Source organism: Coptis chinensis, chromosome 5, assembly GCF_015680905.1.
Source record: "Coptis chinensis isolate HL-2020 chromosome 5, ASM1568090v1, whole genome shotgun sequence".
In the NCBI taxonomy this organism is placed as follows: domain Eukaryota; kingdom Viridiplantae; phylum Streptophyta; class Magnoliopsida; order Ranunculales; family Ranunculaceae; genus Coptis; species Coptis chinensis.
Window position 1 is genome coordinate 57,881,150 of NC_141460.1, and position 13,371 is coordinate 57,894,520.

The 13,371-nt window shown below is 36.4% G+C and overlaps 1 protein-coding gene and 1 long non-coding RNA gene across 2 annotated transcripts; one reads left to right on the forward strand and one right to left on the reverse strand.

The window, feature by feature from the left end:
• Positions 1–879: 879 nt before the first annotated feature.
• On the forward strand, positions 880–1,699 carry LOC147498108 (uncharacterized). Its single transcript, XR_015194216.1, has 2 exons — positions 880–999; positions 1,351–1,699. It is a non-coding gene; the product is annotated as an uncharacterized LOC147498108 (long non-coding RNA).
• A 940-nt stretch (positions 1,700–2,639) lies between these two features.
• On the reverse strand, positions 2,640–6,563 carry LOC147498109 (26S proteasome non-ATPase regulatory subunit 14 homolog). The gene is made up of 6 exons (XM_086559025.1): positions 6,320–6,563; positions 6,041–6,218; positions 4,679–4,760; positions 4,050–4,226; positions 3,782–3,949; positions 2,640–3,037 (listed from the first exon to the last, which is right to left on the reverse strand). Exons 1-6 carry the CDS (start codon positions 6,453–6,455, stop codon positions 2,846–2,848), a joined length of 933 nt encoding a protein of 310 aa, XP_086415151.1. The 5' UTR covers positions 6,456–6,563; the 3' UTR covers positions 2,640–2,845.
• Between the last annotated feature and the right edge of the window lie 6,808 nt (positions 6,564–13,371).

Below are 13,371 nucleotides of genomic sequence, written 5' to 3' on the forward strand. Positions count from 1 at the left end.
CCTTACAAACCAACCATTCTTTGACTTGTACATGCACTTTTTATATTTGCATAACAACTACATTTACTTTGATCGTTTACAACTTTGAAATTCGTTAACAAGTTGTTTCGACGGATTACGAGTCTGAGCGAGTTTCACTGAGATATTTAAATTGACAAAAACACAACAAACCAGTGGTGGAGTCAGGAATTTATTCTAGGGTGAGCCGATTAGCACTACAAATTTTTCAGTGCAAATTCAATTAAAACGTATACGCGTTTTTTTTGTTTTTCTCTTAAGTTTAATATTTGTGAGTCTATCGTTTTATTTTATTTATTTTTTTAATATTGTTATACAAACAACAATTTTTTTGTAGTGTATGTTATCAATTACAAAATCATATTATAGCTTAGGTAACAAAATTTTAAATTTGGAAGTATTAGATCAAAACTCGCATCTACTGTACTTCCTAGGAGTAACTGTCACGTTCCGATTTTTTTTTTTATAGAATCCAAATCGACAACAAATAGATTTTACTTTATTTTTGTGTCATTCCTACAAATCTTAAAGCGTGAGCTGAACTTAGCGTACAATTTCTGGTCTAGCAATATCTCAATACAATATGTATATGCTCTTCATGCTCCTCCATAGTAAAATGAGTCCACGAGATATCTTTAAGTAGAGTAATTAATAATTGTAAAGAAGATCTTTTCCTTTTATTTTTTTTCCTTGTTGGCTTTTATTTTTATTTTTATTATTACTCTAGTAAATGGGTTGGATAGTTAGTATGCTTGAGTGTGATCGGTCAAAATGAAATAAGGCCCGAATATGATTTAATGCTATGTAGGCCCGAAAGAATTACATTCTAGTAGGGTCTATGAACTTTTTTAACAGTTGTATGGGCTGAAGACTTGATATATATGGGCGTAAGACATGGGCTGCCCAACTTAAGACTTGATTTAAAAGAAAGATGATGTCATCATCTTCCTCACTGGGAAAATGAGGCACCATCAGGTTCAGGTCTGCCAACTCAACTCTCCCTCATTCACTAGCTCTTGTTTTTTCTTGTTTTAAACACGTTTTCTTACATCACTAAAAGAGATGTTGGTCTTTCTTTTTTGTCACTGACCAAGCAAAGGTTTGTAGTGAAGTATATATATTTTGTTAAGGAAATTTGAGGGTGCGCCAGGGTGTACCCTGGGACCCCCCTGGCTCCGCCACTGAACAAACTATCAACTTTAGTAAACTTGTTCATATTTCACATTCAATCAATTATTACATCTTTGCTACCTTTGTTCATTTGTAAGTTTGTAACTAAGATTTTCTTTCTCGACTAATAATGTCCTATATATACCGATTTGATTATGTTAGATATCGATGTACTAGTTGGATATCCATGTACAGTCTGATGATGGAAACGAGCCACAGCTCCACAATCACAAGTCTACGCACAACTTCATCCAATTTCAGAAACACGTTATATTGGCCATAAACTTGATATTCTAAGACTTACTCAGGTATCAATTTGGGGTGGGCTGAGAATTTGAAGTTGCAACCTAAAGAGAGATTTTGATTCATTATTCAAATGTAACCTTCCATAGTTTCATACTTTCATGAAGAAAGAAAATACCATCTCATAGTTATTAGCACTTGGGTACATAAATGTATTTGTTAATTGATATTAGCATCTGGGCCAATAACAATACTCGTTCGTCTTGAACTGAAGGACATCACCCTTTCATATCAGATCTGCATCTAATGCCATGTAATCACACCGTGATCAGTATGAAGTCCATCGGAACATTATAACCTCTGACACCCTAACAGCTCCTATGTTGGAGAACTGGAAACATGCAAACTGTGAAGTATGTGTTAGTCCTGCACGGCTGCACTCCTGCCTGACTTCTAGGAGAACCAACCAGTTCAGAATTCACAGAACGAACCCCCATATGAACACAACGACAAGCAGGGTATGGCACTATGCCTGTCAATCAGATACAGAGACGATTCATCCATTAAATGACTTGCAGCTCGTCTGTCTAGCATGGGATGCAGCCTAGGCATGTATTAGTTGCGGAGAAGGATCTATCAAGAGATAGAGGTTTGCTTTATTACGGCACATTTGCCAAAAGTGGAGTTACCAAGATTGTGGAAATGGAAGAACGGGAGCATGCCCTTTCACCTCAAGAACCCAACTCGTGGAGGCTATAAATCTGATCCTGATCACTCTGCTTCAATTCTTAACAACCAACCCCGATATATACATATGCTATATACGTATAAAAAAACATACAGCTAGTACTTTCACATTGCCAAATAAAGGAATAGTTTTATCTGTCAAATTGCATAGAGTATGCTACCTCTCTTTAACATGAAGAAAACATAGCTCCACTCTCGCTCTCACCCTAGCTCCACTCTCGCTCTCACCCTAGTCTTAAATAATATCATCCCAGAGTCACTATACTAGCCTTCCATTTTGGTTTACAATCAGAAAGGAAGCCTAAGTTTTGCTTAAATCTAAACTCTGTTGCACAATGCCAAAAATATCTCTATTATACGTAGATAATCCAGTAGAAGATGCCACTAATTGAATAATCTCTGTCAACATTAACCACTTTAGGTGACTAAAAGTAATTCAACCATCGAACAGAAACAGCAACTTGTACAAAATAGAAATGATTATCTTGAAAGGCACTGGTACCACTAAATGACAACAGTCAACTCCAACCTCTCGTATACAACAAAATATGAAAATAACAAAACTTGAAGACAGAGTAACTGTACTGAATTAGAACAGTTTCTTCGAAATGAAAGAGAAAGGAGGAAACATGTTTCCTAAGTCTACGCTGTTACTGACCATTAAACTTTAGAATACAACTGTGTTAACCATGGTTCCAAGGATCTGAACTATGTTGGATGACATCAAGTTGGAAACACGCTCCTCTAGGTGCTTTTTGGCATCTTTCTTGCCTACCTTTGCAATTGCGGCCTTCTTGGGAGGCAACTCATCCTCCTCCTGAACAGCTTTGTTGTACTCGACAACCAGGTTTAGCATCTCCTGCACATCCCACCATTTCATAAAATGAGCATGGATGATGCTTGAAAAACAAAACAATTAATTGGACGACTTGTACACAATGAGCATCTCCTGCACATCCCACTACTCTAAGCAGTAATAAGTAACCAAGTGAGATATATATGCTATGATGTGAAATGCAAAATATCAATTCAGTATATCTAGCAATGACTTTTATCAGTTTGTGAAAATTAGAAAAATATGACAACATGAACATGAACATGAACATGATCACTTGCTAGTTGTTTGGTTGATCAACAAATTTCAACCACGAGATCATATGATTGGTCCAGCTCACTCTAAACTATCCAAATAACTGGGCACTTGGCACCAAGATACACAGAAACCTTAGTGCTTGGATAAGCATTCCAGTGGAAACCATTGCCACTGTCAATTCTACTAGACAACTAATAATTGAGCTGGCGTACATACCACCTACGAAAGAGAATTTGTGTGAGAACTGTCAAGTACACTCTTTGTTCCTCAAAGAGACCCAAGTGCACTTTTTACGAAAGTGGTACGTGTGAAACTCATAACTGAGTTCCCTCTTAGCATTCCTCCTATGTAAAATAGGTGAAATTGGGTGGTAGTGTAAAACACAGACAATGTTGGACTATAAAACCTCCATCACACCAGCCAAACTTATAATTAAGATCAGTTGGCAGGCAAAGCAGATGACAGCAAAATATTTGAACAAGTACGTAATGAGAATGAACATTCATTGACCTGGACAGTCTGCTCATTGGTTTTGGAATGGGTATCAAATCGCTGAAGCATCAGCCCATCAGTCCACTTCTTCTTATGTAGGTTCAGCAACATCTTCTCCTCAAGTTCATTCTTCCTGTAATTGATTGCTATTGAGTAGTAATGCATGTTCAACCCACGAACCAATGCCTGACAGAGGATGTCATCAATAGAGAAAATAAGGCTTAAGGTGCATTCAGAGATAAGCTTTGAACAATTAATGACATATTACATTTATGGATCTACTCACATGAATGGAGGGCTTGTTGAGATTTCCAAGGTTGGATGTTGTCTGCCTTGGTTCTAAGCGATGCCTCATTCTTTGCTGGTCAAACAAGCGAAAAGCATCAATCATCACCTTCCCTTTAACACTCTGAATTGGGTCTATGACCATGGCAACAGCTCTTTTATTCAAAGTTTCAAAACTCTGTAAAACACAATTGACTTAGAAGAGACCTTTGCAACACATGTAGCATATAAACTAAGAAACCTATCAAACAAAAGATGAGGAATCAGCATTTACACTAATATGCTATAAGATCATAAAAGCTTCCCAAGAACCAAAGATACGAAACTAATTGGAACGGTAGGCAATGGTTGACCCTCAAATAAAACAGAAATAGCTAAATTAACCCCTCTACAATCACTCAAACTCATTTTTGGATCGCGAATGAACTAAGCAATTTTTCAAAAGAAAATATTTGTTGGTCGAAGTCTACAAAAAACACACACATAGAGATCACATGACCAAAAATGTAATGAATAACATCAGATAAACAAGTCCCGTTAATACTGCACAACAATAGATATCTGGGTTGGATAGCAGACCAAACATCACAAACTTTATAACATAACACTGAAAAATTCAAAGTATCATACCTGCTGCGTGCTAATGTCAACAAGTGAAAGCCAACAACCGAATCCAGGATGTGAATGATACCAACCAACCACCATCTCGGGTCTGCAATACAGGGAAAATATAAATATATACAATCACATAACCAAGATTTAGTCTTAATAAATAGACACATAAAAGTGAAAAGAAAAAGTAGTGAACAACTAGATCAGAGGAATTCACATCATAAGTTTTCCACAAATACAGCTGAAATATGCCTTAACTTTGTTCAAGTACCACATCACTAAAAAGAGAAATGCATCAAAGCTTATAAACAATAAGATTCGCACTGGTCTTCGTAGAGATGGTTACAACTTTAATATGAACAGACAACTATTATAAGCTTAGGTGTGTACATCAAGGCCTGTCACTCAAGACTGGAAAGCTTAAAACGAGAATGATCCATTTGGTGGTAGTTTGGTCCCAACTTCCAACTGCAGTCAAGCACGCTAGTGTATCAAACTCATCTGAATGGGGGTGCCATATGGTTAAATGTGTGCTAAAATACCAACAACATAAGAGAATTAACAATGGGCATAAAAACCTAAAAACCCTGCCATCTCCAAGCTACAAAACCTAAAAACCTTGCCTCTTTCCCCTGCCATCTCCAGTCTAAAAACCTTTTGCCGAATCGTATGAGAAATATCATATTACACGATGGAATCAGCCTCAGCCTATGAAAGAAATCAAAAGGAACATCCAGGTAACATGTGGCCCTAAGTGATTCTCATTATTTTTTATTTTTTTAAAAATGTTATTCTCATTATCTAAATTCTAATACTTAACCTAAAATCCTACTGACACCTGTTAGTACCTAAAACTTTTCCCTATGTTAACATGGGAACACAAGCATCACTTAAATCTGCACTCGTCAAAATTTTCCACTATTGTTTACAGGGAGTACTTCCCTCGTAGCTTTTCTATGTCTCAGTTAAGGATTTCATGAATAGTTCCTTCCCTCCTAGTTCACAACAATGTATCATGATATTCAATAAACCAATCTCAATGCCCTTTTCACACATTGATAATTACTTAAACAAAATGAATCCCACAAGGAAGACTAGTCCATAACTCCGTATCGCTAACACATCTCAACCTAAACCACATCTTTTCCTATAATAGAGACTAGAAACAAGTAATTCATTCACAGTTTCACACCATCACCTTCAGAAACTTAAGGCCAAAACAAAAAGTGGTTTCCATGTACATCCCATAACATTTAAAGAAACCCCTCTTTCTTGAATAGGGGTTGTTACCCAATACACTACCTCACAACCCTTTCTTCATGCAACTATATGTATATATAACAAAGACTGATATACCAAAATAAATCAAGAAACAAGTACCTTCCAGTCTGCCTAAGCATATCAAGCATCTTAGTCTGAAAAACAGGATCAACAGCTTCAACACTAACACCAGTACCACTTTGAGGCATTGCGAAAACATCGACAACACGAACTGTATACTCATCAACAAACTCACCCAACATTAACCCCATTACTTCCATGGGAACACCAGCTCTTCCTATACAACACAAAGGCCATTACTCAAAACACAAAATAAGAAAAGCCCAACAGTTTTATTTAATGAACCAAAAAAAATGAGGTTGATGAAAAATAAAGTACCATGTTTGAGCATTTTGAGAAGAGCTAATGACGAAATGTAAACTTGTTCTGATGTATCTAAAACTGGTCCATCTGTTGGTGGTGGTCCCAACATGCCTCCTTCTCCTCGTGCTATTATGGTTGGTATTCTCCGCATTGCTTGCTTGCTACTGTTTCTTTCTTGTGTTCTTCTTATGGTTTTGAGCTCAAGGAACTTTTCTCTTGTCTTTATGGTTTTTTTCTTCTCACTCAAGGAAGTGACAATCGGACATAACGGGTTGGGCATTTTTGGATACACCGGGTTCGGGTTTGATCAGGTTTTTTTAATCCCATGATCGGCTTTATATGGGCTTATATTTACTGGATTTGGGCCTGGGGTATACAAAGTTTTTCCCTTTCGTACGTAAACTTTGTTGTTGGAATTTTGGATAGCAACTTTTTGGAAAATGCAACTTTTTTTTTGTTTGGATAATGCAACTGTTCGAAGGAATTTCCACACTACACCTGATCATAAGTTTTATTCATATATCTAGGGTGTCAATGGATCGGGTTGGGTCGGATTCTGGAAAATCTGAACTCGAACCGATAAAAAAATTGTGAACCGAACTGAACTGATAAGATATATTGTGAACCGAAACTGAACCAAACCGAACCGATATATTGAAAACCAAAACCAAACCGACCCGAACCGAAAACTACAAAAATCAATTAAATCCTAAATTAAATTGATCAATTTCAGCCTAAACATATACAAAACTAATCATAAATATTACTAAAATGACATCTTATCGGTTTGGGTTCATATCGGTTCGGTAGAGGGCAAATCCAAAACCAAACCAATATCTTATCGGTTCGATTCGGGTCGGTAGAAGACAAACCAAATTACTAAAACCCAGACCGTTTTTTATTGGTTTAGTTCAGATCGGTTATCGGGTTATCGAAACCCATTGACAACCCTACTCATATCAATCTTAAGAGCATAATATCCAGATTTACAATTGGTTCTAGATTGCATTTTATGAAAAGCCTCATTGGCAAGAAGGACGTTGTCATGAATGATCCTTTGGGGCAGAATTGCTATAACACCCCGTTTATTTATTTTATTTTTCCTAGTACAATAATAATAATAATAGATAAAAACAAAAATAGAATAGATATTAGTAAGGATAGGAAACCCCATAGGTAAAAAGATAAACCTTCATCCTTGTTTTTCAGGGAGTTTTAAAACAAAAAGAGAGTTCACACTCCCACCATAGAGTTTTTTTTTTTTTTTTTTTTTTTTTGCACAGAGAAAAAAAAAAAGAGTTTTTCACATAGAGGGAATAGATGTTTATTGATGGAGATTTATTGATAGCTGATATCAGCGGGTAGCAAGAGCGTATCACGGGTGAGTAGTTATATTTTATTTTTTTTTCTATTTCACCTAACCAAGAGTTTTACAGTTTTAGGGGTATGAAGAAAAAACTAGTTTTCCACTCAGTATTTTTGTTCTGCATATTTTCTGTATTCTTCTGTCGTTTTTTTTCCAATCAATATTCTTTTGTAGTTTTCCACTCAATATTCTTCTGTTGTTTTTTTCCTGTTGAATTGATAAATTGTTAAATGTTAACATATTGATTTGCTTAACTGTGAAACTATGAAATTGAATTGTTAAAGCTTGATGGGCTGTTAATGGCGGTGTAAGCCTAAAAGAAGAAATTGTCCTGAATTGTTGTTTGAACTCATATGGTTGTTGTTTTGGTTTGGTTTATGATTCGTGGGTTGTTGGGGAATGATGGGTAGTGGATGCTTGTTGTTTGAGTGATGTGAGGCTTTGACAGGAGTGTTAATGGCGTAAAAAACGCGATTTTTGAAGTGTGAGGGAATTGTAATTTTATTGTATAGAAAGATGGGGTTTTTAAGGAGAAGTAAAACCGGTGGGTTTAATAGTGGTGGAGAGTGGTGGTTGTGGTAGGTGCTTTGGTGGTGGATGGTGGAGGTGCGTTGCTGGTGAGGAAGAAGAAGGCAGCGAGTCTTTTTCTTTTTGGGTTGGGCTTGGGCCGAATCAGTTAGTGGGCTTGAGTGTTTTAAATTTTAGATTTCACTTTTGGACTTAACTTTTAGACTTTAGGTTTTTGGGTTAGATGAGTTTAGGACTGGTTGACTGCTGTTGACCAGGGTTGACTTTGACTAGTTGACAAAGTTTGACTTTCAACTCGGATGATGATTTGGTCTATTAGGATAGATCTAGGGCTATTAGCGTGCTTGGCTTTAGGCTAAGACCTTTATATATATACGTGTGTACGTGTATTAACTACTATGTGATATTTCAGTCTTTTATGAATTATGATATACGACTCTATGACACTTAGACATCAATATAATTAATAACGCGTAAACAATAATACATGAAACAAGATATTCCTCCGTTCTCTGAAATAATATATGCAATTAAGTTCAATAATGCGTAAACATATTTACCGCACCCTTTTAGAACTCTCCACGCCTCAAGTTTTGGAAATAAAATTTTATGACTGATAATGTCATATGCTAAGAGGGAATTTATTGAATGTGCCATAAATGGCCCGTTAGCATTATAAAGGGGTATTCATTGATTGTGCCATGAATGACCCGGGTATTCATTGAATGTGCCATGAATGACCCGGGTATTCGCCTTGCGGGTTAGTTGTATTCCTTGAGTGTACGAGAATGTAGGGTTGGGTATTTCTTGAATGTGGCAAGAATGACCCAGGGCATTCATTGAATGTGCCATGAATGGCCCGTTAGTGATATGATAGGTATTCCTTGAATGTGGCGGGAATGACCTAAGGTATTCATTGAATGTGCCATGAATGACCTGAGTTTTATGCCTAAAGAGGCTGTAAAATATGTATATGAAAGCCCAAAGATGGCTAGGATATTGTGGTATTCGGTGGGAGAGAGGCACACATGAATGTGTGATTTGGCAAATGTGTAGAGTGCAAATCGTGGAGTAGGTACTAAAGAGTGGGTGTATAAGAAAAGTAATCGATTAATTAATAAGAGAAATTGATTTGATTGTACAGGTATGCTTGGACTTACATTTGAATACTGATAGGATATCTACATATGTTTATTTAGAATTTCTAACTTTCGTTTGCAGGAAGGTAGGACTTAATAATATTTTGTGCAGGGACGCGGTCCTACCCTTATACAGAAGTGGATATCGGTAAGATTTAATTCAATTACCAAGTTATTAAAATGAGCTATTATAATGAGTTAATAGAATGGAAGTCTTGCTTGGGAAGAAACTATGCCGGTTGAAATGACGGAACTACTTGTCTTCCAAGCTGAGAATGATTAAGATATGGGTACATATAAAGTGTTTGTTGGATAATTAAAATCTGGAAATGATTTTATGTTGTTAGTCTACTCATACCAGCAAATTCCATTTTGTTGACCCATGTTTGCTTTGTTTTGGCAACGTGGGTGTGTTCTTGGGAACACAGGTGGAAGGCAGTGGAACCACGGTGTGTGATTTAGATTCTTGGCTGGAGCAATCCGTTAGTTCTTTTATTAGGTCCGATTCTTATTGGAAAGATGTAATAACGTAGTTTACATATTCAGTATGACATGAGAATATGGTAGTGAGGACTTTTATTCTTAGAGTTTGTTTGATGTTTGTTTTGTACGGAAGATAGCTTATTAATAAAGTGATGGTGGATAATTCTTGGAATTATTTAATTTAAGTTTATTCTTTTATGATATGGCTTTTAAGGTTTTTGTATGTGTTGTATCCACCCCGTCACAGCCCGAATTTCTAAACAATAACAAAGTGAATATTTGAAATATAAATATCTCAAACATCACTATGGACATAAACAACTTCAACCGCTTGGACATGATTTTCGATATCAGTTTATAGACTACATTGGCAAGGCTAATGGGTCTAAAGTGTTATGGAGAAGTAGGATTCTGTCTCTTAGGAATGAGAACCACAAATGTATGGTTTAGAGGCAACGAAAATGACCCACATTGAAAAAATTGTTTAACCATGTCACACACCTAAATACTGAAGGTAAAAACATGCTTGATATCCATGGGGTCCTGGATATTTAAAAGGACCTATGAGCTTGAGGGTATTCAAAATATCATCATTTGTTACTGGCGAGAGTAAAATCTGATTATCTTCAGAATTTATTAACTAAGGGATCACATTAAAATAACTGTCTTGAAGCTGCGGATGAGACGAGGCTGGTCATGATACAGGGAAAATAATCAATGAAAGCACCCCCAATCAGTTCTCTGGTATTGAGTTCTTCACCATTTACTTGTACTAATCTATGTATTCTGCTCTTGTGTCTTCTTTTTGTGACGAGAGTATGAAAATATTTTGTATTGGAAACATCTTGCCGTAACTCCGTTTGGCCAGCTTTCTGAGCCCACATAATCTCCTTTTGATGTTGTAACTTAGTAAACTCATTTCAAATGATATTCAGTTGCATGTAATTGTAGAATGTTCTAAGTCCTCATTTACTTTTGTAATTTGTGCCTGTAAGTTTTTTAATTTATTAGTATCAATATTCCCAAACTCTTAAAGATAATGAGATACTGACTCAAAATAATGTTGATTGAATGAATTATAATTAATGAGTTACAGTATTTATACTAATCATCATGTAATGACAGCTATCCAATATTCTAACAAACCTATAATAGAAACAAAATACTCTAACAAACTTGTAATAGACACAGGTATATACACTAAGGTACACACTAATGTATTTTCATTACATTACTACTAGTGATGATCTATTACACCCCCTCAAGCTGAAGTGGCTTCACTGAAAGCTTGAACTTCAGAGTCTGAAACCTTGCTGTAGATAATCCTTTGGTAAAGATGTCAGCCACCTGATCAGTGGTACATAGATACTTAACTTCAAGTACTTTGTTAACTACAAGCTCTCTAATGTAGTGGTAATCCACTTCGACATGCTTTGTACGAGCATGAAAAATTGGATTAGAAGCAAGGGCAATTGCACTAATGTTATCACACCAAATAAGTGGAGGTGCCTTGCGACAAACTTGCAGACTTGATAGAATTAAGTTGAGAAAATAAAGCTCTGCGGCAGTATGAGCCAATGATCTGTACTCTGATTCTGTGGAGGATCTTGCTACAGTAGATTGTTTCTTTGCTGACCAAGCAACATGACAATTACCTAGATAGACCATGTATCCACTTGTCGATCGTCTGTCATGAGGAGAACCAACCCAATCAGCATCAGTGTAAGCAATTAGTTGTGAAGGACCTTTGGTAAAGCAAAGTCCATGATTGAGAGTGCCTTTAACATATGAAGTATTCTTTTCACTATACTATAATGTGTTGTTCTGGGAGAGTGCATGAATTGAGAAACTTGATTAACAGAGAAGGCAAGCACTACACCAGATTTGTTGAAATAGGACGACCTGTTGAGACGAGTATTGCTAGTCTTAAATTTAGGACGGGCTTTTGAGTCCCAAATATGAAAAAACCCGTCGTGAGGCTTTAGCTCGAATAATAGACGACTTATTCTTTTGTCCTAAATCTAGGACGGACAAAAGTATCTCTAATATTCTTTCATGCCGTCGCCATTCAATTGAACCCTATTTGCCTTCGAAACTAACATTTTTCCTTCTTCAATTTGTCCAGCTCTAGAAACCCTTGTCTTGCTAAGAGATTTTTCTGAAACTTTTAAAACAATCTCTTTGGTGATTATGGGGAAACAAAATGGATCCAGTCAAGAGGGGCAAGAGTAATCCAATCCTGGTATGTGCTTCTTCTTCCTCGAACTCACTCCACTTTTTCTTTTATTCTCTTCACTTCCTATTATTAGATACTGATTTGTTTCCTTCTTGTTTGCACGACTTCATTAAGGCATCTTTCACGTACTTTGGATTAAAGAGATTGAATGCCGTTAGGTTTCCCTCCATCCCCTTCTTTTCTCTTTGCTTAAGCATGCCTTTTTATGTTAATTCAATTTCGTTTTTTGGTTTAATTGAAGTGGGGGTTTTCAATTTTCTAGGTTTTTAAAATTGGGGATTTCAACATCGCGGATTGTAAGCTAGTTATTTTATTGGGAAACCACTGGTTTGATTAGATGTTAATCCTTGATATTGAAACAAGGGAAGGTAGGGCTGATGTTGTAAAGCTTTAAGACATTTGGATATTTGATTTATATGTGAAGTTGTAGTGGGTAAGTGATAAACTGTGAAAATGTGATACTCGCAGGGATGGTGTCACACATGATCTTTTCGCAGCCTAACTGCCCAATTGATTCCATCTTGTTCATACTTCATCATGATCCTTCAAATTCTAACGAGGGTTCTGTGACATCTGTAGATATTGTGGAGTATAGAGTTGATGACAATGATGTCGAGTTTTTCAGTTCACATATGCCCTCTAGGGGGAGCTCTGGTCATAGTAGGTTGGTAGTGTTTTGATGGTTAAATATATACTTATTTTCTCATCGCGTTCATGTAGTTAATATATTTCGTGTCTTTGTTTGCTTATGGCAGTAGTCGGAGGTGTCGTTCCCGCTTCTACGACCATTAGGTATGTAGTACCATATGTATTTAGTTATCTTTCATGAAGCTTGTTTAACTGTGCCTTAATGTCTGTTCTGGTCTTATGTTCAAATTCTGGAATTGCAGTTCTCATTTTATCCGACGATGCATTTGCATTGGTACTTTAAGTTTCAATATAGACTATAAAGTACCAATTTTTGTTATTTTTGATCGATGCTACGTTTTTTTATCTTGATAGGCCTCATAATAATCATTGTTGGAGTTGTTGTCTACCTTAGATTTGATAATTCATAATATCTTATAAATATTTGATTGCCTTGCTAGAGGCATGAACACCTGTATACCAATCTATCAATTGTAACATTCGGTTATGTCTTCTTTAAAACTTTATTGCCTTGCCAAGGAACACTATTTAACTTTAGTGCATCTCCAATGCGGTCCTTACTATTCAAACCAAGTTAATGTCAGGAGTGAAAGCTAAAGAAAGTCTCTAATCCTATCCTTAACTCCTCCTTTCTTCTCGAATTTAGGGGAAGTCGACTCCCCGTGTG

Excerpts from the sequence above, each read along its gene's own strand:
- LOC147498109 (XM_086559025.1), bottom strand. The coding sequence starts at position 6,455 with ATGCGGAGAATACCAACCATAATAGCACGAGGAGAAGGAGGCATGTTG. Across the intron at positions 6,219-6,319 it reads TCTCAAAATGCTCAAACATG|GAAGAGCTGGTGTTCCCATG; the intron begins GTACTTTATTTT and ends TGTGTTGTATAG. Across the intron at positions 4,227-4,678 it reads TTGACATTAGCACGCAGCAG|AGTTTTGAAACTTTGAATAA; the intron begins GTATGATACTTT and ends TGTGTTTTACAG.